The sequence below is a fragment of the Fukomys damarensis genome, unplaced genomic scaffold (genome assembly GCF_012274545.1).
Source record: "Fukomys damarensis isolate Sample0158 unplaced genomic scaffold, DMR_v1.0_HiC HiC_scaffold_28, whole genome shotgun sequence".
Classification (NCBI taxonomy): domain Eukaryota; kingdom Metazoa; phylum Chordata; class Mammalia; order Rodentia; family Bathyergidae; genus Fukomys; species Fukomys damarensis.
In genome coordinates, this window is record NW_022900940.1 from 16067257 (window position 1) to 16093804 (window position 26548).

The 26548-nt window shown below is 36.8% G+C and overlaps 1 protein-coding gene across 3 annotated transcripts in view; it reads left to right on the top strand.

Moving 5' to 3' along the window:
* Grm7 (glutamate metabotropic receptor 7) overlaps window positions 1–26548 on the top strand; it is an 865940-nt gene that overhangs the window by 573147 nt on the left and 266245 nt on the right. For all 3 annotated transcript variants that reach the window (XM_010640462.3, XM_033756960.1, XM_010640455.3), the window contains exons 6-7: window positions 10625–10825; window positions 21699–21838. In XM_010640462.3, the coding sequence (XP_010638764.1) occupies window positions 10625–10825; window positions 21699–21838 (341 nt within the window). The remainder of the gene's footprint in view (window positions 1–10624; window positions 10826–21698; window positions 21839–26548) is intronic.

Consider the following 26548-nt stretch of genomic DNA (forward strand, 5'->3'; position numbering starts at 1 on the left):
ATATATATATATATGAAGGAGTATATGTTCATGTGTATTTTTGACTATAAAGCAAATCTTCAAAACAAGGTACAACTTTTTCTTCATCACTATTTGAATAAAGTAATTTTTAAAAGTACATACTAAAATAAGTAGGGTCCATGTCCATGTAAGAAGCCAGTTTATGAATGACATCTCAAATGTAAGAAGTTTACATACTGTTATTTTCTTTCATCTGTATCTGAAATCATCTGGTTACCCAAATTAAACTCTTAATCTTGGCCAACAGCTATCCAGGTTGAAGAACTATAATCTTTCTTTTCTACTTTTGACAGATGCTACTTACTCATTTTATTCATTGTCTCATCCATCATCGAGGACACATTTTCAACATTCTTTGCCCTGTTTTGAGTTCTAGACCAGTAGCAGTGTTAAAGACAAGACCCTCTCTGGGAAGTTCAGTGTGTATGTATGTGTGTTTTTCTTTTTATTTATGGGTACAGTCCTTAGAACAGAGCATAGAGCTCAAATGGAGCTAAACCGTGAGTTTTTATTTCTTTTGTTTTCACATCTCAGTTTTTGCCAAACTGATGATTTTGAGGAGTCTTTTCAAGTTCTGCTGTGGGATGAATTGCTTTATGCCTTCTCTGTGCGTCTTAGGGAATGAAGGCTAATAGTCTGTGCAATGCAGTCACTCCATCCATACAGCATATCACCTTGCTTCCAGGAAGAGACTGGATGGTGGGAATAAGATGACCCTGCCTATATAGCATAACATCAACAATGTGTGTTCATCTTAATGAAATGCCTGGGGGGCAGAAAAAAATAAGGATGACTGTGCGATGTGATACGGGAGATGGAAACCATGTATTTATTTTCACAGAAGCACCTGAAATAGCATTTTGAAAGGTGACAATATGGAAAGGTGTTATGTTTATATCTATATCCCATGTCTTAGTAGAGTAGACAGCACATGATAGATGTCCCTTAAATACAGTTAAGATCATCTCCTCTACTGCTTTCCTGTCTATATCCTTTTCTTCTTCCTAATTTTTTGTTTTCCTTTGTTTTCTTCTTTATTCTCCTTGTTCTATTTCTCTTCCTCTATATCTGCTTTTCCTTAATTCCTCCCTTCCTTTCCTTTTCTATTTCTTTTTCTTCTCAGGTTTGTTTATATGTTCATTAGCATCACATGATCTTTCAAACACAAGAATAGAGAGAATAACATGAGTCACCATGGAGCTGGCCATTGTCAGCCCCAACATTGAACTTTGACAGCCAGTTTATTTCTCATGCGTACCACACACGCATTGAGTGCTCAACAGTGGCCAATTGAAAATAAACTCATAGGAAAAGAAAAGAGTGATGAAAAGAAGCTCATATATAAGATACTACTTTTAAATACTTTATTATGCATCTCTAAGAGACAAGTGCTCCCAAAAATGCATAGTATACACACACACCTGTAGACACAAAACAATTCATTATCATTATCAAAATCTAGTCTGTTACTTCTCTTGTGTCTATACAGTTGTTCTGTTCATGGTACTATGCAGACATGTCTCTTCTATCACACTTGTTTAATATGCTCCTGAAGTGTAGTTTGGTAACCTAAAAACATGATCATGCATTCTTTTTACTTCTTGCCATTTTTTTAAGAAAACAGCATGTTACTCTGCCTGTAGCGTTCCATCCCTTTTAACTTTGACTTGTGTGTTCTCTATGTTCTGCATTTATTGTAAAGTACTAAATAGATTAAGAAGCTTGATTAGGTCAAATTTCTTCTTCCTTCCTACCTTTCTTTATGTTCTGATCTGTATTCTCTTTTGCTCTCTCACTCTCCTGCCCTCCCTCCTTCTCTCCTTATGTCAAGTACTGTTGTTCATTTAGTATTGTTTCACATTTTTAAAAAAACACAGAAAATGTGTTTCTAGTGTTGTATGTTAAGATCAGAAGAAAAAGTGGTTAAATTTGGAGGGGAAACTACCATCCATAGGCAAAGACTCTAAGGAACCTTTTCTGTCTACTCTGAAAGTTTATGTTTTGGTGAAATCTTTAATGCACATATGTACATATGACACAATGACATTTTCTAAACTAAAAAAAAAAGGAAAAACTTGCATATATCTACAGAAAGACAGGAGGAGGGGGAGGAAATGGAAGAAGAGGAAGAGGACAACAACAAAGGTGAAAGAGAGTTTTTGCCCTGATGTGTTCACTGTGAAGTTTCCACTGTCATGGTTAGCACTGGTGATGAAGATTATGTAGTCCTTTATTGTTTGGAGTGTCTCAGTGCATTTTTAAATAGGTTTATGAATGTTGTGAAAGTTCATTCCAAGTGTAACTCCTGGAATGGCAAGTTGGAATTTTAGAGGGTCAGAGCCCCCTTTTGAATGGGACTATCTTCTATAAGAATATATATCTTTACTGAGTTCTGGAAAGAGGATTTCACTAGTGACTCCATCATGTGCATAAAAAGACCACTCAACCCATATACACAGAAATTTGGCTTAACAAAGCAAAGGAAAGTAGATTTGTGCAAGAAATCTTTTAAATCACATTTTTTATTTGCTTTGGTAGCAAAGTCTATTACATTTTAATGTTAGTTTTAGTAGTAAGTATAAGTATTGTCATTATCTTTGCTGATTTGGTTGGTATTGTCCCCAGCAGATTGATCTTAAATAAAGTCTTTGGTGTAGTCTCTCAAAGGAGCTTCCACCTGTTTTGGATCTGGGGACACTGACTCTGAAACTCCTCCCTTTTAATTTCCTGCCCTGTGTACATTATAACTAGGCCTGCCATCTCCTGTACACACAATTGTTCACTTTGTGAATCTTTCATTGTACTTACCTGAAAATTGAAAATGAAATTGTAGAAGAAAATACAGTTTTAAATGAAAATTTAAGTAGCCCTCCAGGAAGTATTGAAGAAAGAAAATGGATAGAAATGTGGAGTTTGGGCTAGGTTTTTTTAATTTTTTTCCACTTTCTGGAATTCTTTTTACATCTGTAAGTTATTCATTGTCTCTGCTGCAGCCCATTCAGATGATATTGATTGAGCAGTAATAAACTTTTGGTTGCATGAGTTTGATAATCTATTGGCAGGTCCTCTGGCCTTTTTGATTTGATATTTAGTTCCCCTGCCTACCCTTTGGCAACTGTTCTGGCCGTTAACTTTCCCACCAAAGGAAAAGTCAGGGAAAGATATAATAGTTCTTGTCCAAATCATCCATTTCCTCTTGCAGGAAACTAATGAAGCATCGATCGTGAAACAGAGAATGTAAATGAAAACCTTGACTAGAGTGAATTTGGAGATGACTTGGAACTGAAAATTAAAACAGAAAATGAAAACATGTATTAAAGTGAAAACAAACCTAGACTTTCTAACTTTCCTTCTGCTGGAAACTTCCTGCAAAACCGTGAATTTTTGCTCTGCGATTCTCTAAATGTGGTCACTGTGAAAGACAGAGCCAAAGTACACGTTTGTAAACACAGAATCTTATTTTGCCATTAATATTCATTTTGTAATGAGAAATGCACACCCATGAGGAAAAAATACTCAATAGTTATTTAGTTCTTTATTTTTAAATTATGGAATAGATTGCAGTCACATCTTAATAAAGCTGCCAGGTAACAGTAGCGTTTTCAAAACCCTGCAATATTCCTACCACCCCAGGATCTTTCCACCCTGCTGGCCCTGCATCCTCTTTACCTAAAATCTAGCTGTTTTGTCATAACTAGAATATGCTGTTTCTTTTTAAAGATATAGTAACGTATTTTTTCATTTTATTAAGGTATTTATCATTTGCTATAGATCAAAACATAATTAATTATATACCACACTACTAAGGATTTTTATACCAAGAATCATTCATTTAAGGCTTTATAGTGCATGATGTGAGGTTTGAAAGCACTACCAAGTGCCTCCTTGGAGCAGCAGGCAGTGTGAGTGGCTCATAAAAATGCTGTCAGCACAGAGCATACATTGCTTCAGAGGGGCCTGTCCAAAACACATAACATCAGTTAAAATCTGAAATCAAAATAAAATCACCATATTTCACTCCCTTAGAAATGTATGGAAACCAACAGGCCACCTGTGAAGTGTTCTGAACATCTGGGTATTTGTGTTTCAGTGAGCATTAGCAGACATCTTTGCAGGGTTTCTGTGACCTCATCTCTTTCTCTAGTTTCCCCACTCACACGACTTTGTGTGTAGTGATGATTTAATTCCATAATTATTCTCATTTGCCATGTCTCTCATTTGTGTGCATACCTTCCCCGAAGCACGTATGTAGAGAAAGTGGTTTGTTCAAATGGTTTAGTTGAGCAGGTGCTTCGAAGAGAAGGCCTCACCTGCTGAATCAGCATTATAAACTACTCTTGAAAGCATTTAGGACTGTTCTTATGTAAGGCAATGGAAAACGTATTCAACGAAAATTAAAGGAGTGAGCATTTTGAGTTGGGTGTGGTGGTGTGCAGCTGAGCCAAGAGACTTACACGTTTGAGCCCAGCGTGGGCAACACAGCAAGATCCTATCTCAAGATTCTTTAAAAAAATTTGTAAATTAATTTTACTAGTACACATTTCATATACATAACTACCACATTCATTGTAGGAAATGTGTACCTGTCTTTGAGGCAGATACCAAGAATGGGAATAGCTAGGTAGAATGAAACTTCTAGCTTTAGTTTTTTGAGGAATCTCCATACTTATTTCCCTAGGGATTGTACCAGTTTACACTCTGACCAACTGTGGAGAAGGGTTCACTTTTTCCCACAGCTTCCTCAGCATTTGTTATTGGTTGATTTCTTAATGATAGTCATTCTTTCTACAGTAAAACAGAATCTCAGTGTTACTTTATGCATTTCTTGAGTGACTAGTGGTGTTCATTTTTCATATATTTGCTGTTGGCAATTCTTTATCTGACAAGTGTCTGTTCATTTCAGATGTCCAATTTTTGGATTAAGTCTTTAAATTTTGGGGGATCTGATTTTTTAATATTTTTTATATACTCGAGATATTAGTCCTTTTTCCAAGGAATAACTGGTAAAAAATTTTTTACCGTTCTGTGGGTTGTTGTTTCCCTCTGGGGCAGTTTCTTTTGCTGTGTAAAAGCGTTCTAACGCAATAATCTCCCAGTTGTCAGGTTTTTTGTGATATTTTCTGGGCAACAGGGTTTTGTTCATGAAGTTTATGCATATACTCAAGTCTTCAAGAGTTTTACCTATTTTATCTTCCAGCAGATGAAGTGTTTCTGTTAAATATTGAGATCTTTCATCCATTTCAATTTTGGTTTACTGCATGGTGAGAGATTGGGGTCTATTTTTAATCTTTTTCATATGGAAAACTAGTTTCAACACCATTTATTAAAGAGGGTATCTTTCTTCCAGTTAAGGTGTTTGGACTCTGAGTGTCCTTGGTGTTGTTTCTGCATATTCTAATCTGTTCCATTGTTCTTTGTGTTTCTTTTTTTGCCAGTACCATGCTGCTTTTATCATGGTAACTTTGTAATATGACTTCACATTTGAAATTGTAATGCCCCCTCCCTTGGCTTTGTTGCCCCAAATTACTTTTGCTATTCTAGGTCTCTTCTGATTCCAAATGAATTTTTAGATTGTTTTCTCTGGTTCTGTGAAGTATTCTTGTGGTGATTTCATTGACATTTCACTAAATCTGTATAACAGTTTTAAAAGTATGGCCATTTTCACTGTATTGGTTCTACCTATCCAAGAGCAAGTGATATCTTTCAATTTTCTTGTATTCTCTTTGATATCCTTTCCCAGAGTACTGTAGTTTTCAATGTAATATTTGTATAGTTTCTTAGATTTATTCTTAAGTATTTCATTTTTCTTGATGCTATTGTGAAAGGTGTTACTTCCTTAAATTTCTCTCTCAGTGAATTTGTTATTTTTGTATGGGAATGCTATTAATTTTTTAGTATTGACTTTGTATCCTGCCAAGGTGCTGAATTTGTTTATTAAATCTAAAAGTCTTTTGGTAGAATTTAGGGTCTTCTTTGTAGAGTATATCCATGTCATGAGCAAGTAATGATGTTTTAACTTCTTTCTTTCCTATCTTTATTCCTTTTATTTGTTTTTCTTCTCTAAATGCTTTGGCTAATGTTTACAGAACTTTGTTGAATAGGAGTGGTTATGGTGGACATCTTTTTCTCATTCTGGATTTTAGAGTGAAAACTCAGTTTTTGACCAGTTTGTGTGATATTGGCTGTTGGTTTGTCATAAATGGCCTTTATCAGATTGAGATAAATAACATCTGTTCCAATTTTATGTATGGTGTTTATCATGAATGGATGTTGGGCTTTGTCAAATGCTTTTTCTGTATCTACTGAGATGATCCTTTATTGATTTGCGTATATTGAATTAAAGAGGGCTGGAATGTAGCTCAGTGTGAAAGTCCTGTGTGCAAGATCCCTAGTACTGTTAAAAAGTTATGCATTTATGAGATAAATACTAGACTCTAGTTAAAAGTAACAAAGGAACAGAAAATCAGGAGACTTAAAAAATTCTAATAATTTCAAAGTAAGTAACTCCTTTAATAAAGACATTCATTACAGAAAGAATGCTTTGAAAATTGAACTGTTTTCAGTAATGAAATGTTATTTTTCAAACACTTCTGAATTATTATAATTTCTTTTATAATATATATTTTATAACAATTGTATTTTATATTTTATTGTAGGTCTTTAATATTGATTTTTCTAAACACTATTACAAATGAGAAAGATGTGGACAGTATCATGTTACAAAATTGACATAAAATTTAAAATCTTATAAAATAAGTTATAATGTTAGAATAGTAAATATCATAGTATTGCAAAACAAAAATGTTAGGATCTAGTTAGTGGGTTAATTGCAAAGTTTGTTCAACCTTGCTTTATGTATATTTATTTTATAATAGAAAATTGACATATAACAAAAAAAGGGCATAAAAAGACAAAAGATAGATTTTGAAGACTCAAAAGTAGGAAGAAGATATGTAGAAGAAAAAGAGCAAAAGTAAGTGAGATACTGCAGCTGAACATTCTAAGAAACACTTCAAATCTATTAAAATTTAAAAACATTGCTGAAGAAAGAATAAGCAGTGTTGAGCAAATAAAAAATGCAGGTAGAATGACTCAACTTCATTAAAATTTCTAGGTGAATTAATTTATAAACACAAAAATTGAATAATGTTCTATTATGTTGAGTTTTTTCTGGATTTAGATAGTTATCAACAAAGTTCATTTAAGGAAATAAAAGTAATTAGGATGATCTTAAAAACAATGAATAATTATGGTGTGAAGGACTGTCTCTATTGGGTATTTAAATACATTATAAAGCCTTTATAATTGAAATTTTGGTATTAGTACATGAGTGAACAAAGAAACACATTCTAGTAATCCTGAAAGACGCAATCATGCATAAAAATTTCATATGTAATAATAGTACCTCACATGAGAGATGACTATACATGTGTTACAAGTAAAAAATCTACCACTTACATTTGGGATAGCTATATAGAAGAAGATAAAACTTTGATTTGTTCTTCACACTATCTACCAACATACAATTCAAGTTTATCAAATATATACCTCCACAAAATAAAATTATGCAAGTACTAAAAGAAAACATAGGTAGAGTCTGATACTCTCAGAAAGGGAAAACTTTCTAATGGTAGTTCAGAGTCTGGGACTGATAAAACTAGAAAAATCAATAAATTTTTGGGAAAAAAAATTTTAAAAATATTGTTGGAAAAAATAAAAGTAAAGTAAAAATGACAAATTGGGATATATATTTGCAAGCTATCAAAGTAATTATAAAGTGTTTAATTAATGAAAAAAAAGGCTACATTTTGAATACTTTGCCAAAAAAAAAGTTTTTGTCTCTCCATATGCAAAGATGTTCAGCTTCCCACATCAGAAAAATGCACATAAAAATGCTATGGTAGCATTGCCCACACACTTTATTCAAATTCAAGTTTAACAACATAGTATTCTATTGGTAAAGTTACAGACCACATATACTGCTTTATTGCACTTAGAACAGAAAAATAGTGAAGCCCCCTTCAGAGGGAGTTCACCAATTTACTGCCAAAGTATGGATAAATTCACCCCTTAATAATATAATCCTACTTCTTAGAATGTACCTCAAAAATACACCAAAAGTAGAAAAAGTACATACACAAGGCTCTTGATTAAATTATGTTTTTTTGCATATTAAACATATTTGCTCTTCTAAAATTGTTAGTTTTATATTATGGGATAAACAAATGGATAATTGTGGCACTATCATCAAGAACCAGCATTTTCCTGTTAAGAGAAAGTGCGTGAAAGTTTCAAGATTGAGTAAAAGACCTGCAGTCTTGAGTTGGTTTCAAGAGTAGCAATGTGTGTTTGTGATGAATTTTATCTTTCAGAAACAAATCTGCTATATACACTGTCAAGCTCTCTGCTGATGACCTACAGTGAGCATAAGACTGATGGGCATTTTAATAAGTCATGTAGAACACAAAGTATATGAAATATGAGATATTAATATGTATTCTCAAAATGAAATATACACAGCTAGGTGTGGTGGCATATGCCTGAAATTCCTGCGCTCTGGGAGTGCAAAGGCCCTGGATTCAATCCTCATTACCAAAAAAAGTGGGGGAGGAATAAACTTAGTAAATTCTGAATTTTTTTCCATGGAGATCATACTTGACATTGTAATGTTAAAGGTTTTTAAAAGGTGTGTAGTGTGTAAAGAAACCTAAAGATTATTTTGGTGGTTATATTGTGGGTGTCAAGAGCTCTTTGCGTATTTTGCAAGGGAAAGATTTAGTGTTGTGGGACTTTCACTGGTTCTTCATGACACAAATGTACCATAGAAAACAATTTTGGAAATAGCACTGTGGAAGTGAAATGCAATCTGTGGATAATTATTCTTAATAAAGAGAAGAGAGATATAATGAGAATCATTGGCATAGTGTACTTATTGAATACATAATTTAATAGAAGTGTTGCTCAGTATCTGCTAGAGGCTGAATGCTAAATATTGTATTCCATCCTGGGAGTACAAGGGGAAAAGAAAAAAATTTAAAAATGTCTGAGAGAACTACTGATAGAACATTAAAATAGTGCTATCATTAATGCTAGAATAGAACTTTGGTATGTTTTATATCAAGTTTTAATTGAGATGGAGGGGCTATGTGTCAGATTTTTGGGTTCTCTCTCAGAGGAGAACTAAGTCATAATGGGTGAAAGGAGAAAAGACATCCCTATCAAAGCAGAAACAATAAGTAAACATAAATTAACACTGACAATGTGAAATAGGAAGAAAAGGGCTAAAGGTGTAGGGGGATTGGAAGGATAGGGGAGAGGAAATAAGGGAAAAGAAAAAATAAGAGAAAACGAAATAATGGAAAGGGTGGAGGGGGTAAAGGGAGGGCAGGGGTATGGGGAAAAAATGAGAACCAAGACCTGTCAGGTGAAGATACAAGATCCCAGTGATGAATGTAACTGTACTGTATACCTAAAAGTACCGATAAACTCAATGAAAAAAAATTAATTAATTAAAAAACAATACTCATCTAAATTTGGAAGAAAAAGTACACAGAAAGAGTCCAGCAGTATCAATGTAATAAGAAGAATGTAGGCTTTGAGGTCTACGAAGCCTGAGTTATCTTCAGTGCTGTAATACAAAATGGTATTGGGAAGATCAGTCAATTTCTATGAAGCTCAGTTTTCCTATGAGTAGAATAAGACTAAATAATCTGTGATTTACAAAGTAAAAAGAAAAATATGTATTGTTTTCAACACAGCATGGACACTTAATGATTTGTTTTTATCATTACTAGAAAAGTGGGAACAAATGAGCAATGACCATTTTGTCAGGGGAAGAGATTTAGACTTTCTGGGAAAGTCATTGAAGGATTCTCAGTACGGGGAGCAGATGATCAGCTGTGTAGTTTGCAAACATGAATGTGAAGGAATGAATAGCTGAAGAGAGATACTTAGCGTTGCACCCCGATGACAGGTGAAATTGATGAATCGGGTCATTGGTAAGATATCCAAAACTCTGCAGTCTTTCAGAGGTAGAACTGACAGGATTGCTATACACGAGACCTAGATATGTGAGGGTGAGGAGTACAGAGAAAGAAATAACATCATTAGGGATTCTAGCTGGAGTAGCTGAGTGTCTAATTCACATAGCCAACACAGCAGGTACAGGAGGCATGTAAAAGGTAATGAGTTAAGTAGAATGTAGTATGCTTTCTATTATTTCCTTGTTGGCTTTTCCAGAACAACCAAGCTTTGAAGATGTGAATGTGATAACTCAGTTTCTAATCCAAAAATTCTTTGATTCTCTGGGACCACTATATATGTTGAATAGTGTATTAACTTATTGTAAAAGCTGTCATTGTAATCCTTTGAGGTTTTACCTCTAAAGTTTATTTAATAGATTAGAATGGTTAATATAAAGTACTCCAAAGTAAAATACCAGTAGCTACTGAAAAAAAGATCTAACAAGGCTACCCAATGTGGATCTGTGGCTTGCAGTCTTATTCTCCCCAAAGTTTGTTTTCTTTGTGCATGACTGGAAGTAAATATACATTTAAGATCTGCTCAACACCAGTCTCTGTATGTTTCCTGTTTTGATGTGCAGGACAGGAGAGAATTGGAAAAGATTCCAACTATGAGCAGGAGGGGAAGGTTCAGTTTGTGATCGATGCAGTCTACGCCATGGCTCATGCCCTTCATCATATGAACAAGGATCTCTGTGCTGACTACCGGGGTGTTTGCCCCGAGATGGAGCAAGCTGGAGGCAAGAAGTTATTGAAATACATCCGAAATGTTAACTTCAATGGTGAGTCTCCCCCTGTCCGTGCTTTCTCTGTCTTCTAAGCGGTTGACATTCCGCGTTTCATTAAGCTCTGCCCCTGCCTTGTTATTTGCTCATTTGAGCAACCTACCTTATCGTGTAATTTCAAATGATCAAGTCAATAAGTGAATGAGTAAGTGAATACAAGTTTAGAGCTACTGAGTGCTCTGGATTTTGAAATATGTTGTTGAGATGAGTGAAGAAAGAGGGAAGCTGAAGAGAAAGGGACACTTTGCGGGTTCAGGAGCTAATTGAGGTGATTGACCATGACAACTGTCTCTTTAGTTATAAACTTACCGGTCGAGGTACAAAGCTCTGCTGTAAATTAACAGGCTGCCTAAAAGAGAGAAGTGTGAATGGACAGGAAATATAGCTAAATAATGTAGAATACATGAGGGGAAATTCTTTTTCGGTTTTGGTGGTGGTGGTGTGATGTTGTTTTTGTTGTTGTTGTGTTGTTTTGGGGACCGGGTATGAAGCACGGGATCTTGCACTGAGAGGCAAGTGGCGACACCATTGAGCTAAATCCCCAGGAACTCTATTTTCTGATGATACCTTTTACCATATAGTCTTCTCTCTAAAACGTCTTCATGCTTCACATACCAAAAACTAAGGAAACAATTTAAATAAGCCTGAATATGTAAGTAACAAAAAATTCAGTAGATTTCCTAACAAATTCTAACTCTATTACAAATGAATAGCATAATCATACTGGAAAATATTTTATTGTTTTCTGCTTTAATTGAGTTTATTGGTACATTTTAGGGATACAGCACAGTTACATTCATTGTTGGGTTCTTATACCTTTACATGACAGGTCTTGCTTCTCATTTTTTCCCCTTGTCCCTGCCCTCCCTTCACCCCCTCTTTCCCTCCCCATCTATAACCACTTTATTGGAAAATATTTTAAAAATGAAAGAAATTTTGGAAAATATTTTATATAATGCTAGAGACAAAAATATATGCAGATATTGCCTGGTAGCTAGTAAAACTTGTAGTATTTTTTCATAACTCAAACCAACATATATATATATATATATATATATATATATATAAAAAAAACATATATATATATATATATATATATATATATATATATACATATATTTGCATATATACACACAGTAATAGAACTAAGGAAATATAACGTGGATAATGTTTCTCATTGTCAACGACAAAAAATCACTGAGAAAGGTCAGAGAAAGCTGGAATGAACCCTGTTGTGTTGGACTAGAGTCACATATACTAGCATGAATTCACACTTGTGCTAATGTGTGGACATAGACATGAACTTAGATATGTTTCTGAGTCCCCTTCAGCTCTCCACCCCCACCACTTAGGTCTCTCCACTGGGTGGGCCTGGGAGCAATGGTACCCCTGAAGAAATGAGCACATATCTCATTTAAACGCACTACTCTTCAATACAAAAGAACCAGAGCTGCCCAGAGAGATAGTGAATCCAGGGCCAGTGCAAGGACAGTACAAGATGAGCTTGAGTCATACCATGCCAGAAGGGAGAGCTAGTGCTGGTCCTATAGTAACATAACTGCTTGCTGAGAGTAGGAAGGAGCTTCACACCTAAAGGGGTCACGATGAAGGATATAGGAACCAATTTGGAAGAAATCCCGTTGCTCAGTTCTGGGACCACAAGGGATTTTAACTCATAAAGTAAAAATAATTATAGAAGTAAAAAACTGAGTTGAATAAACAAATGTATGAGAGTAGGTAATATGATGGAATGCCAAAAGCTGGAAATACAAAATCACCATTTTGCGAAGTCCTCAGTAATCCTTATTTCAGGCAACAATCACTGATGAATGCTAACATTACTGAGTTAAAGTATGATGAGAACAAGATATCTGCATGGTTTCAAAGTATCTTTAATCAAGATGCATATTGATTATTGGGGGTGGAGCTTTGTAGTGGAGAAAACTGGAAGGTAGCACCTTGAACAAGTATTCAGGAAGGAAGTCTCCCGTAATAAGACTTACCAACCTCATATGTGTCTTGATATGATATGCTGGGAATGTTACAGCATTCTCTCTGTGATCTTCTTTTCAAAATACGTCTATGTTAAAGTGGGTGCATGGCACATGCCTGTAGTACTAGCTTCTCAGGAGGCTGATGCAGGAAGATCACAAGATCACAGGAGTTCGAAGCCAGCTTGGGCAACATAGTGAAATTCTATCTTTTAGAAAAAAAAAAAAAGTGTACAGGTCATGAGCAACAGAGATGCAAGAACTGTTCCAGATGAGAAGAGACAGCGAAGGTGTTATTATCAAATGTAATATGAGAACAACAATTGATCCTAACCCAGAAAATGGACAATAATGGGACAATGAAGGAATTTTAATAAAATTTACATTTTGGTTTTAATAGCACAATATTAATTTAATTTCTTGGCTTAGTTGGCTGCTTCTGGAGTGAGAAGCAGCAGTCATGTAGACCCACAGTGCTTCACTGGTCTTGCAGGAGTTGGTATCTGGGTGAAGAGATCCAGTTTGTTATTCAGCAGTTTTCTGTAGAGTGTATTTGAATTTAATGCCTAAATTTAAAAATTCCCAAACACTCAAGAGACTGAAGTAGGAGGAGTTTGAGGCCATCCTGAGCAACTTGGTGAAACCATGTTTTAAATTTTTAAGAAATATAAAAGCTCAATCCTTTCTGGGTTCAATCTCAAAAACCACAAAAATTGATAATATTAAATATTTGAACGAATGTGGGACATCTTTCCATTTGTTTATGTCTTCTTCAATTTTTAAAAAACTATTTTTCTGTATATGTCTTTCATTAAATTTTTCATAGATATTTTATCCCTTTATACATAGGATTGTTTTTAAATTTCTTTTTTGCACAATTTGTGTTAGTGTATAAAAATGCTACTGATTTGTGTATATTGCCTTTTGTATACTGAATCTTTCCTGAATTTTTTTATTAGTTCTAAATCTTTGAGAGGTTATCATTGGTGTTTTCTTTGCATGTAATCCTATCATCTGCAAAAAACGATGGGGACGGAAGTGACTATTCATAAAACTAGACTGTAACTCAAGTAAAAATTATCTTTTTGTAGTTTTTTCAGACCTTACAGAATCACTTGATAACAAATTTTCCCTGAACCAAACAGAGTAAGTTTCATTATGTGTCACATACTAAATTACATATGCTGAGGTCAGTTTCAGGGCTTTGCTTTCTAGCCCATGGGTATCTGTGATCATTCTTACACTAATGGCGCAAATTTTTTTTAAAAAAAAAAAAGAAACAAAAAGAAAAGAAAAGAAACATTGGAAACATTGTGAGAATGTTCTTGGAGATTCTTATCTGAATCTTCTGCTCAATGATTATAGACTCCTTGTGCCAAGACTATCGGGACTGCTAGTAAATTACACATGCTGAACTAGACGTAGGGCTTGTGTGTATGAAATGATTCCTTTTGCTGGAAAAGGTGCTGAATACTTTGTGTATGTTAGCTTATTTATTCTTGAAAATATAGTGATGGGTTAGATACTATTATTTTTCTCATTTTTTAAATTCATTAAGTTTATTGGTACATGTTAGTAAGCACTATAATAATATTCATCACTGGGAATTTGTACCTGTAGGTGATACATGCTGGTTCTTATTTTTCCCCCATTCCCTTGTCCTCCCTTCAACCAAGATTTTTCTCATTTTTATAAGGAAACCTACAAAGAAATTAAAAATCTTGATATCCAAGTGAAACCTAGGAGCGGCGGCATCTAAATCCTCAGTCTGCTTCCTTGACTCTTAGGCTTGAAGTGGCTGAGGGCGAGGGCTTCCTGCCTCACTCCTGCTGGCCCATCTCAGGTCGAAGCTCCTGTGGGCATTTTCCACAAGGAGTCACCTTTCCCTCTTGTCATTATTGTCTCGCTCTGTGGCCCACGTAATATTTCTCTGAGGTCATCTTTCTCTTCCATATGGAAAGCCAGAAGACACTTGGCTTCTGGGGCACTGCAACGTTCAATGATGACACCGCTTAAAAGTTTTATGAAGCAAAGAAACTGTGCTCAATTTAATCAGTGGCTCCCGTATCACTTTAAATGTGCAATTATTAGAGGGAAAAAAATTGAAATGTTTTACTCATTTAGCTTTCTGAGTTTTAGATAAAGAAATAAAACTGTGGAAAGGAGAAAATATTTTTCCAAGACTTCACAGCTAGAAGATGACAGAGACAGGTCTAAAACTCAGATCTCAGGTGGGAGATTTAGCTCAGTGGTTCGGCCGCCGGCCTCGCAAGTGCAAGATCCCTAGTTCGATCCTCAGTACCAAACAAACATAAACTCAGGTCTCTTTCCAATCCAGTTTAACTTTTAATTTGCATACATTAGGCAAATTTTTATATTTCTTCATCACAGCAAGCTTGATTGTGCTGAGCTAGTGCTTTAGTAAGGAATTTCACTTACCCTTAGGAGTTTTGTTCCAGACCAGCAGAGTACAATTTAATAACTCTGACCTTCACACTTAGCAAAGCATCAATTTAGGAAATGATAATAGAGTATCCCAGAAGTTTTCCCACAGCTCTTTCAAGTCCTTAACCTCCTCTTCTGAATGGAGAAAAATGGCAACTTTAATCTTCATCACCAGCTACCTTTTCCTGCATCCTAAATGAATTTGAAGGCCTGAGTGCAAATCTGTTTTCATTTTCTGTGTTGGCTCAAGCCACTAAAACATTAAGATGTACTTTTGATGTCTCGGACATAACACCTTAAAAAAATTACTACGTGTAATCTGAAGTGTGTCTGTACTTAGATTTCCCGAACAGAAATAGAGGGAGGTTATACTTTGCAAAGATGCCATATCTCACATGGTCTTCTTTCAAGGGTATGTGTTCTTTATCGCAGCATAAGGTCTTTTTCCTTCTTCTGAATCTGAGGGAATCTGTGACTATTTTGGATGTGACATTATGAGACTTCTAAACCATAAGAGGTAGGACTCTGCTTGGTTCTCTTGGATATTTCAGGGATAAACACAGCACATGTCCCACCGTCAGGCTATGTGTATGTGTTCTGGCCAGATCTCCAGCTAAAGTATCAATACCTTGCCTCATCTGTCACACAAGTGAGCTTCAAACTGCCTTCACTGGGGTGAATGCACCGGAGAGGGACTATCTCCACCCATCCCTGACCAAATAGCAGGGTTTGTGCTATAGTTTTCAGCACTAAGACAGGGTAGTTTATTAAGCAGAAAGAGGTAACAGGAATACATATCGATGCAGCATTTCTAGGCTCCGTGAAGGCTGCTAAAATGAGAACTGAAAACCTCTTAGGTGCTTTAATGTAGAGGACTGGTTGTCATCTGGGCAATCTGAACCCCATTCCCTGCTGTGTTCAGGAAGAAAGGGACTTTGTTCAGACCTCTTCATGCAGCAGAGGAGATTTCAGACTTGAGTAGACCGTCATCCATTCTTTCCTCGCTGCCACCCTTCTCGTCAAGAACCCCATTTTCTTTTGCCTTAGTGTACGTGCTTTCTAGTCCTAATACTTCCTGGAAATCTCTGTAGGTGGTCATCTCCCCTTTGATACCTTCTTTCTCTTTTCTGGACTCCAATTTTTTAAAACTATACAGTTCATTGAAGACAATGTATTTTTAAGAAGTTGGGGAGTGTTTTAAAAAAGTGTGTGGGGGGAATAAAACTGGAAATAATGAGCCATTTGCATTATAGAAGCTACCAAGAAGGTCAGAACCACACAATATGCTATTATAAGTCATCACTTAGGTAAAGTAATTCAACTCTTTTGCCTTATTTTTTTTAAATGTGATCTTTAATGAGAACAGAAAGGGCAAGACAAGAATCATTTCTTCTAACAAGTATTATGAGAAGGGATAAAGATGAATTCTGATTCCCATTCTGATGAATATTTACCTGGTATGCTTGATATCTTCTGGAGCCCCAGGCCTCCAGTACTGTCTTTTTCTTTTCTCAAAGACTGTGAAAAGCTTGAGACCTATTATTTAATGAATAGAAGCTGTAGAATTTATAGCAAAGCACATGAATCTCAGTAACCAGTGTGTAAAAAAAAAACGTATCTGAATCTTAATATCTTCCTGGAAAATGACAGTATCCTTATTTCTTGCTAATAACATGAGAAATTCAGATTTTATTTCTTCTTTTATACTTGGAAGACCCATTAAAAACAGTCAATATTAAGAATTTTTTCTTGCTGATGTTTTGTTTGTTTTCTCCCTATGTTGGGAAGGTTTCTGTTGATTCTTACAGAAGCAGGATGGAGAGATTTCTGCTATGATAAAATGGCCACTTGTGCGTTCTCTGAGGATGATGTCTATGTAAAACAGAGATACATATTTAAATATAGTACCTTTGGCTTCTCACAGGTTCAGCCATTGACTCAAATTTGTGGGACCAGAGTAGTACTATTCATAGGAGATTAGTGCCCATTCTCAAAAAGGGCTCCATCCTGTTGTTTGTTTTAAAAAAATGTTTCAGATGGTCATAGTGCCATACTCCTGTAATCCCAGCATCTGGGAGGCTGAGGCAGGAGGATCGCTGTGAGTTCAGGATCAGCCTGGGCTACATAGTGAGTTCCAGGTCAGTCTCAACTATGTAGTGAGACCCTGACCCCCCAAAAATAAATAAATAAAGTTTCTATCAGAGGACAAATTTTAATTAGATACCAGCTAAAGGGGCAATATTGATACACTGGAACAGACATTAATCTGTTTATCCTTGCCTGCCGTCTGGTTCTCAGATATCAGCAAGTAAAACAACAATGGAAATAAAAACAGGTGAAATTCATTACAGAGCCAGGTGCACATAACTATGACACCAGCAGTTAGGGAGGCCGAGGCGTAAGGATCTTGAGTTCAATGCCAGCTTCTTGAATTTAAGAATATGTATCTTCAAAAGAAACCATAAAAATCATTACCATCGACCAAGCATTTATGATGTAAAAGACCTGGAAGGAAGTAAGGTAATCCTCACTTAATGACCTACCTGTTTGGACTTTAGCACAGAGCTTAGACTTATGGCCTCCACTCAGACGTACAACCCAGGAATATGAGGGCCAGTGCAGAATTATGTTGGTTTCTTCTGTAGTGCAGTACTGTAAGTTTTGCTGATTGTACTGTACCATACAGTACTATAGTTTTATGTTCTGTTCTATATTATAGTATTGTCAAGTTGGAACTTCCTTGGACCACTCTTTATTCCCAGTATTGTAATGTACATACGCTATGCAATTCCTCATTTAGTGACCAATTCATTTAGCAACTTAGTCACGGGAGGGGAACCCAGTTGTTAAACATGGAGTGTCTGTACGTGAAATATGCTATTAGAGTTAATCCTCACTCCAACCCTATGAAAAATGTAATATAAGTGATGATCAGTGTAGTGAAACTGAATACTGTATGTTTCACTTTCTTAAGGACAAGAGCACACATATATTATTAACTAGTAAACCTGGAGTTCAAACACATTTTTGAAGACTCAAAAGTAAGTTACTGACCCCTATCTTGTTTAATTATCTGAATGACTGGACAAGTGTCTCCCCCTCTCTAGACCTAAGTGTGCTTCCTCACTTAGAAATTGTTGCAGTCTGTGTCCTGCTGTTCTAAATGATTTCCTACTCCTACAATAAAAAGTTACCAAGAGCTAAATGACTTACATAACACCAATGCATGAGCTCAAAGTTCTATAGTCTGGAAGTCCAGCACAGGTTCCACGGGCCCTAGGGAAGGTGAAGGCAGGGCTGATTTCTTCTTAGAGATGCTGTGGAGAATCCACCTTCTCACCTTTTCTAGTTCCTGGAGGCCACCTCATTTTATGAACTATGCCTTGCACCATTCCAGAGGTACATGTTCTATGGGTCTGAAGTCTGGTGGTGCCCAGGCTCACCCTCACCAGGCCTATCTTTCAGATTTAGAAAAAGGAAGAGGAGTCAGAGAAAACCAGCGCAGCGTGAAAGTACTTGATTATTTATCGCTTTATTGTAATAGGAAGCAGTACAAAGCCAGTCTGGAGGAGTGGGTGCTCCCAAAGCTGGATCACCATCAAATTTGGGGCTGCAGTTCTATTATGGGATGGGCATCCTGTCTCTACTCCGCTGACAGTCAACACTTGATTCACAGGATATTAGGCTCATTGCTAGGGGCTTGGTCTTGTGGAATAAGAAGGGAACTGGGGCAGACATGGCCACTGGCACTAGGAGGGACAGTTTTGCAGTTTTGATTGGTGTCAAAACCAGACCCTGTCAGCTTCAAGTCATAGAACTCCTAAAAACTGCTTGCTGCTTGTAGCCATATAGACGCTACATTTTCTAAAAGGCCCTGTAAAAGGAGCCCAGTTCTTTAACCCTACTAAGGGTCCCTTCTGTCACTACACCAGCTTCTTGTTTGTTTTTTGTTTTGTTTTTGGTACTGGGGATCAAACTCAGGACCCAGGCACTTATGAGGCAGGCACAGTGCCACTGAGCTAGATCCCTGGCCCCCCAACTTCTTGTTTTTATCATCACATCTTCTCCATCCTCCTTGCTTGTGAGCAAACATTCGTAGTATAGTGGTGAGCATAGCTACCTTCCTCCTTACTTGTGAGTCCACTGGCCCACTCAGATTATCCAGAATGATCTCCCATGTCATGGTTCTCAACTTAGTCACACCAGCAAAGATCCTTTTGCCATAAAATGTAGCACTCATAGGTCCCATGGGTTAGAATTTGGAGGTAATTAAACCATTATTTAGCTCGCCACGATCTCTGATTCTTTTGTTCTTTTTTAATATTCAGCAGTATTCTAAAATCTTGCCACCATGTAGGATGGTGTGAAGTCCTTAGCTATTCCTCTGGTCTGTCTATAACATTGAATTGCTCACTCTCTGTATGGTCACTTTCAGTATGAGGTGGCATCTGCACCTGTTCCTTACGACTCATTGCATTGTCCTGTCTTCTGGACACTTATTTTCTTACGTTAATTTCATTCTTCTATTGAGTGATCATTGATGTCAGAACATTGTCAAGATCATATGTTTTCTTTAAGTTTTGGCTTTTTAAAAATACTATTTGAAGCATGGCTTCTCCTGTCTAGTTAACATGTGGTCCTAACTTTCATGCACGTGAATGGTGCCTCTGTGTCCATCTTGTTGTCCTGCCCCGTCTGGTCACTCTTGATCTATGTAGTTTAAGGTAGTTGCCATCCAGTTGCTGTATCTGTGCTCCCAAGAGTCAAGGGACCCTGTGCTCTAAACCACTGGACCATCTTTCTCTGGTCTCTGCCTGGTGAACCCAAGCAATATAATCTACAGTTTCCATGCTCAGCTTTGTGTTCTCTGAATCCGCCCATGTCACAGGAAATGCACCTGGCTGGTACCCTGAATACCAGCGTAGTCTCTGGCCTACAGCATTGTCCCTGTCTCTCTTGCTTCCTGCCTTCTGATCGAGTGCTTATGTCCTCAGTGTGTCCTATCCTTCCCTGCCCCTTAGTCCTGCTATGAAATATTCTGCTCTCTTACCTCTGGGATCTGTGAACAATAAACTTCACCTTTCACATATCCTATCCACATCACTCACTTGCTACGGAACCTAACTCAAGTATCAACACACTGATATTTTCTTTTCTCCATGTCATTAATATAAATACTCATGATGACCCAAACTCTGCAGAGGCTGAAACATCACTAGCCAGATGCGGAGCTCCGCCACTCTTAATGCCAAGTTTGTAATGAGCAGTTATGAAAAGTGCCTCATGAGCTCACTGCCTAGCACTTTATCCCAGTTCTCCCCATCAGAAAAGAGAGTGGTACAAAATTCTGTTATCAGTGGTTTTATTCCAACTTGTTCATGACCTAGACACTTGCTCGTAAATCCTTTCTGGTAAGGATATTAATCAAGTATTAACCTATAACTACATATTAGGAGGCCAGTGGTATTTTTCTTGTTTTCGTGGAGCCATGCACGAAATAACACTGTTACTTTTTACTATTTTTATTTTTTTCATTGAGTTTATTGGTACATTTTAGGTGTACAGTACAGTTACATTCATCATTGGGATCTTGTACCTTTACATGACAGGTCTTGGTTCTCATTTTTCCCCTTGTCCCTGCCCTCCCTTTACCCCTCCTCCCTTCCGTATTTACAGACAATTTATTTCCATTTTCTCATTTTTTTTTCTTTTCCATTATTACCTTTCCCCTACCTTTCCCACTTTCCCTACACCTTTAGCCCTTTTCTTCCTGTTTCACATTGTCAATTAGGTTTTATAATTATAACTATTGCTAAAACTAATGGAAACTCATGTCTGCATTGTTTGTATATTTTCTCAGTTTTTCCATGAATTTAATGTTAAAAGTCTTTCATTCATCTAGCCTTACATGCACACACACACACACACACACACACACACACAAATGGTAAATGTATGGTGTGTGCGTATATGTATATATTGTACACATACCTACAAATGCAACAGTATACATTGTTCCTGAGTGACCATAATTTAGTGTAGGATAAAAGCTAAAATAATAATGACCATCATGATAAACAGTCTTTAGCAACAGTAGCATTATGATAGAACTTAATGGCATCTCTGAAAAATAGTATGTACAGTTTTCATTCTTCATTAGAGAAAACAGTCTAGAATACACTTTGAAGAAATGTTGAGACGTAGAACTATTCAAAAGAGAGAGGCACATTGTCCTACCTTGTATAATTAGTACTCATAGGCTCTGATGGTAACCTACCTACCTGCCTATTAATTGTAAGAACATTGGAATAACTTTTTAAGCAACTTGGATTTTCCTTTATTGTTCGCTGCAGATCTCCAGACTCACCTGTAACATAAGAGGTGGGAGGAATCTTGTTTGACCCTAAAATCTGTCTTTTCCTTGTCTTCTTCAGGTAGTGCTGGTACCCCTGTGATGTTCAACAAGAACGGGGACGCACCTGGGCGCTATGACATCTTCCAGTACCAGACGACAAACACCACCAACCCCGGTTATCGTCTGATTGGGCAGTGGACAGATGAGCTTCAACTCAACGTGAGTTCTACATGTTCTTCTTCTCTCACTTGATGAATAGGGTCAATTTTAACTTCCTCGGTCAGACAAATGTTTTTTTGTGTATCTATATGTGAATATGCAACTTGATATGGGTCTCTTGCAAGATTTTTATAACATGTTTATAAGACTTCTCTATGAGTCTGTTTTACTTCTCCTTTCCTTTATTCCTTCATTCTGTCTTTTGTGATGATATGACTTTTTTTGTTCTTGTAATGATTTTTGAGAGTCCTTCTGGCTTATACTGAGATGTGAATAACTACAGTGTTAATCCTTTCCATAACCTCTCCCTTTTCCCATAATGTGTGAGCTTGAGTAAGAGGCCACTTCTTTGCATAAGATTATGTCCACCTCTCCCCAGTTGAAGACACCCATACAGAGAGAGAGAGAGAAAGAGAGAGAGAGAAAGACAAAATTTTCTCTTATTCAGTCTGTCTGTCCTATCCAATCCAATGGGTTGAATGAGAATCCTGTACATCAGGGAAGGCTCTCACTCTGCTCAATCCACTGATTCAAATCATAACCTTATCCAGAAACTTCCTTACATCTAGATCGACACCCTGTGGCTTAGTCAAGTAGGCACAAAATTAACCATCATAGTCATTATATCAGAAAATTATTTTGCTGTCTCTTCCAAATCTAGCAGTTATGTCATTAGCCTTGATCAATCTGTCTGTTAGTAAGTGCTGTAGACACTGAAGCAAGTCTTGTTGGCAGTGGTAAACAGAATCCGTGTCTAGCAGTGGGTTAGGGGTGGGAATATGTTTCCACAGTTACCTGGTGTGCATCTCATCCCAGACTGGGTTTTGCTTACACCTACCGGTTCTCCCTCTCCTGAGAGATCCTCCAGCCACATGAACTGACATTGATTCTAACAGTTTGTGATCTGGCTGCCAAGAGTTTGTAAAGCCCAGTAGCCAGTGACACCCATGGCCAAGAAGAATGTGAAAGGCCAAAGCTAAAGAAACAGTTGCAGCTAGCATGAATCTGAGGCACACTAAACTTGTAGACAGAAGGAAAATGTACAAGTACAACTTCTGCAAATTGAGCCCAGTTTACAATATTACATTCCGTTTTCCTAAGAGTTGGGCCAACCATATACAATGGATTTTTGTTTAAATTTATGGAAGCCAGACCAGAGAAGTATATTTGATTTGAAATTAAGTAGATATTTTGATTTTACTTTGTAGTGTGAGAGCAATGTTAGAAGAGCAGACAGGTTGCCTGAGACCTCAGGCAAATGCAGTCATTTGTGCCTGGTGTTGGATACAAATCAGAGGAATGAATGAGCCATTTAACAGGACTATTTTTTAGAGGGGTGAGAGATTGGGTTAATTCAACTACTATAGCCCTGAGGTGATTGCTTTTTATTTGTTTTTTACATTGTCTTTTCTCAGTACTGGGCATATCGCCCAGGGCCTTTGCAGTAAACTGGAGCCTCAACCTTTTTAGTCCCCACCCCCCTTGGGGTTGGTTGGTTGGTTTATTTGTTTTGACACAGAGTCTCTTGAAGTGGCCTGAACTGGGCTTCAGCTTGTGATCCTCAGGCCTCAGCCTCCCAGAATGCTAGGACTGCAAGCCTGGGCCACCACAGCCAGCAACATAACTGGTCTTGATAGAAAGTCACTGGCAGACATTGTTGTATTAATTTTGAATCATGTGAATTGGAGCCTAAGTATATTGCTCAGAAAGCAGTTCACCTCTCACCCGGAGACTCAGGTACCAGGTCCTGGGACCTTATCCAGTGATGAGTATGCTGTCCAACACCATTCTAACCATGTTCTCTTTGCTTTAATTATGGTGATTCAGTTGAAAAACGTGTGAGAGTGAGATTTGGGCAAACATTGCCTTTTCAGTTTGCTTTCTTCTCATTAATAGAACAAAAGAAAGCATTTCAAATAACGAACATCCTTCTCATTTACAACGGCTCAGGGGTACTCTTCCAATCCCCAGTCACATTTCTAGCAAATGAAATTTTCAGTAGAGCTTTCTCTGAGCTCAATAATTGCAAATGTATTTCTGAGCCAAGAAAGTTTTAGGTTCTCAGAATCCCAGTGCTGTTACCAGACAAAATACTCTGGAATTGAGGTGCCTAGCAGTGCGCAGTTATTTTGAAGCCTCTCTGCACCCTTCCTGCCAGCGCAGTAGCTCTGAGCGCTGGATCCTCTGTGATTGCGTGCGTAGCTTTCTTCATAATATAAATTGGAAATCAGAAGAAAAGGATTAGACCTAGCAAAGCTATTTGCTTTCCCAATTGAAGCTCCTACAGAAATAAGGCTGACTTAATCTCTCAAGTTTCATCTTGCTATGAAAAGATTTCACAGAATACTCTTCCAGGAGGAGGGCAGAAGGGGCAAAGGAACAAATCTGCATAGATTATCTGCAGTATCAGGCAGGATGGTAGCCTGTGGAGACCGGGGACAAACAAGGGACAGGTGCTTGCCTTCTCAGTCTATGGGCTGCTATAAGGGACCTCTATGAGATGTTCAGTTATAAGACTGTAAATAGGCATTGTCTGAAAAAAACAGCTAACTTACATTTCAGCTGTATTTTGGAGGATAAGTAGTAGTTCCCTAGAAAAAGAGAAGAAAAAGTGCTTTAGAAGAAATAATGCAATACTGTTTTAATACAGCATGCAGATAGGTCAGAGAAAAAGGAAGGGCATTGGTTATAGATGCTTTAAAAATTTTTACATGTGCAGTGCAGTGTGCACACTGCTAATGCTATGTATGATAGACACAAAGGTGATTTTTTGGATATCATTTTAAATTCATCTGAATTACAAAATTCAGATATTCCCAAATGCTAATTATCCAAACAAATGAAATTCTCTAAAGTAGCAAAATGTAAATTGACCTTTTTTTATTTTTCCTAACAGAAGCTATCTTTAATGGGAAGCATGCTACAGAGGAGGGCATATTTTCTTAATTAGAAAACTAAGTATTAGCTAACCTTTTTCTGGATTACTCAAGTTCTCCACAACCTCGGCTGTCTGTCATTGTTTGGAACAGAACATCTGTCATGCTCTCAGGTGTGCAGGGCTTGTAAGGTTTTTCTTTGGTCTTTTTAACCTTGTAGAACTTACACTTCACTTGCAGAGGCTATAAACTCAGAGAAGGCAGAATCCATGTTTTAATCATTGTGTTGTGCACCCAGTAGTGCAGTACATATTTATGGGGATTTTTAAAACTCGATATACAGAAGCATGTGTAATGAATATGCAGTCTTTGTAGTGATGGACATTATTTGCAGTCATCAGCCACTCTTCCTACCTCTGGGAACAGATTACCTGGGTATTATTACCCATTTTGTGTGCTCCAGCTAGTTCCCAAGTCCAGAGTTATTAAAGCAGATCTGTTGAAATCAATTATGGTGGCCACAGAGATGAGATTGGCACTCAGACTAACCCTGTATGATCAAGAGTACGTCTCTGAGAGCCATGGGGAACCATTTTGAGGCCAAAGAGTAGGAGTCACAGGGAAGAGAAATCAAAACTTGGAATGTGAAACTAGGTCTTAGTCAGCCTTCCCTAAAACTCATTTCTAATGCTTTAGGGGTGGTTTAGTCAACAATGAAACTGTTTAGGTAAAGTACTCCTCACTTCCAAGTGTGTTTACCTTAGTAATCAAAAATGTTTTTAATTGGCTTTTGGCCCAGGGATTTAGCTCAGCGGTTCTGCCACCTGCCTCATAAGTACAAGGTTCCAAGTTCGATACTTGGTACCAAAAAAAAAAATTTTTTTTAAATGGAGTTTGTTTAATTAATAACCCCAGGATGGAAAAATATCTATATTCAGCTTCCCCTTTATGGGAAGAATTTTTTTTAATGTTTAAAAATTTAAACTTTAAACTTTAAAATTAACTTTAACTTTAAAAAGGCGATTAAAAATTAACTTTAAAAGTTGTGATTTTGTTAAATATGGAATATTTCACATTGGTTACAGTTTTACCTATCAGAGACATTTTAAAGACATAAGAACAGTTGATTGCTGAAATCACTGCTTAACAGAATTATATATCCCAAAATCAGTACTTATACCTACCTGTAAAACTACTAATCACTCCATTGTTTTGTAATTAATCTAATCATGCACATGATTTTAAATGTAATACATAAAATACGGGCTAATAGCCATAGTCATAGCAATGTTGGCAAAAAGAAAATAAGTGTCAAAATCTAGTACTTCTTCAGCTCCCATTTGAAGGCATTTTTATGGAATCCCCTTCTTGTCTGTCACAACTAATTGTACTTTTCTTATAATTTATAACTTCAGTGTTAGTAATTATGTCTGCAGGCTTTAAAGACAAAATAATTGAATGGATCTGGTCTCATTTCTAGTTTTACTGGATAAGCCAGGATGACAATAGTATCTTTTTTTAGTTATTATTTGAATTAAATGTAATATACATAACATATGTAAAACAGTGCCTTGCACATAGTAAATGTTCAACGATTGTCAGACACAACTTCAACAATAACAATAATTGGCATCCTTAGTTTAACTTATGATTTGTACCTGCTCCAAGCACCAGTTTACCAGTTTTTAATGCTGGTAAAGTTGTTTTTCTTTATACTCTAGCAATTAGCATAATTCTTAGCTTATAGAAATAGCTTGTTAAGTATCAAACAGATGGGTAGATAAACAAAAATGCAAACAATTGAATCAAATAAATTAATAAAGGACTGCCATTT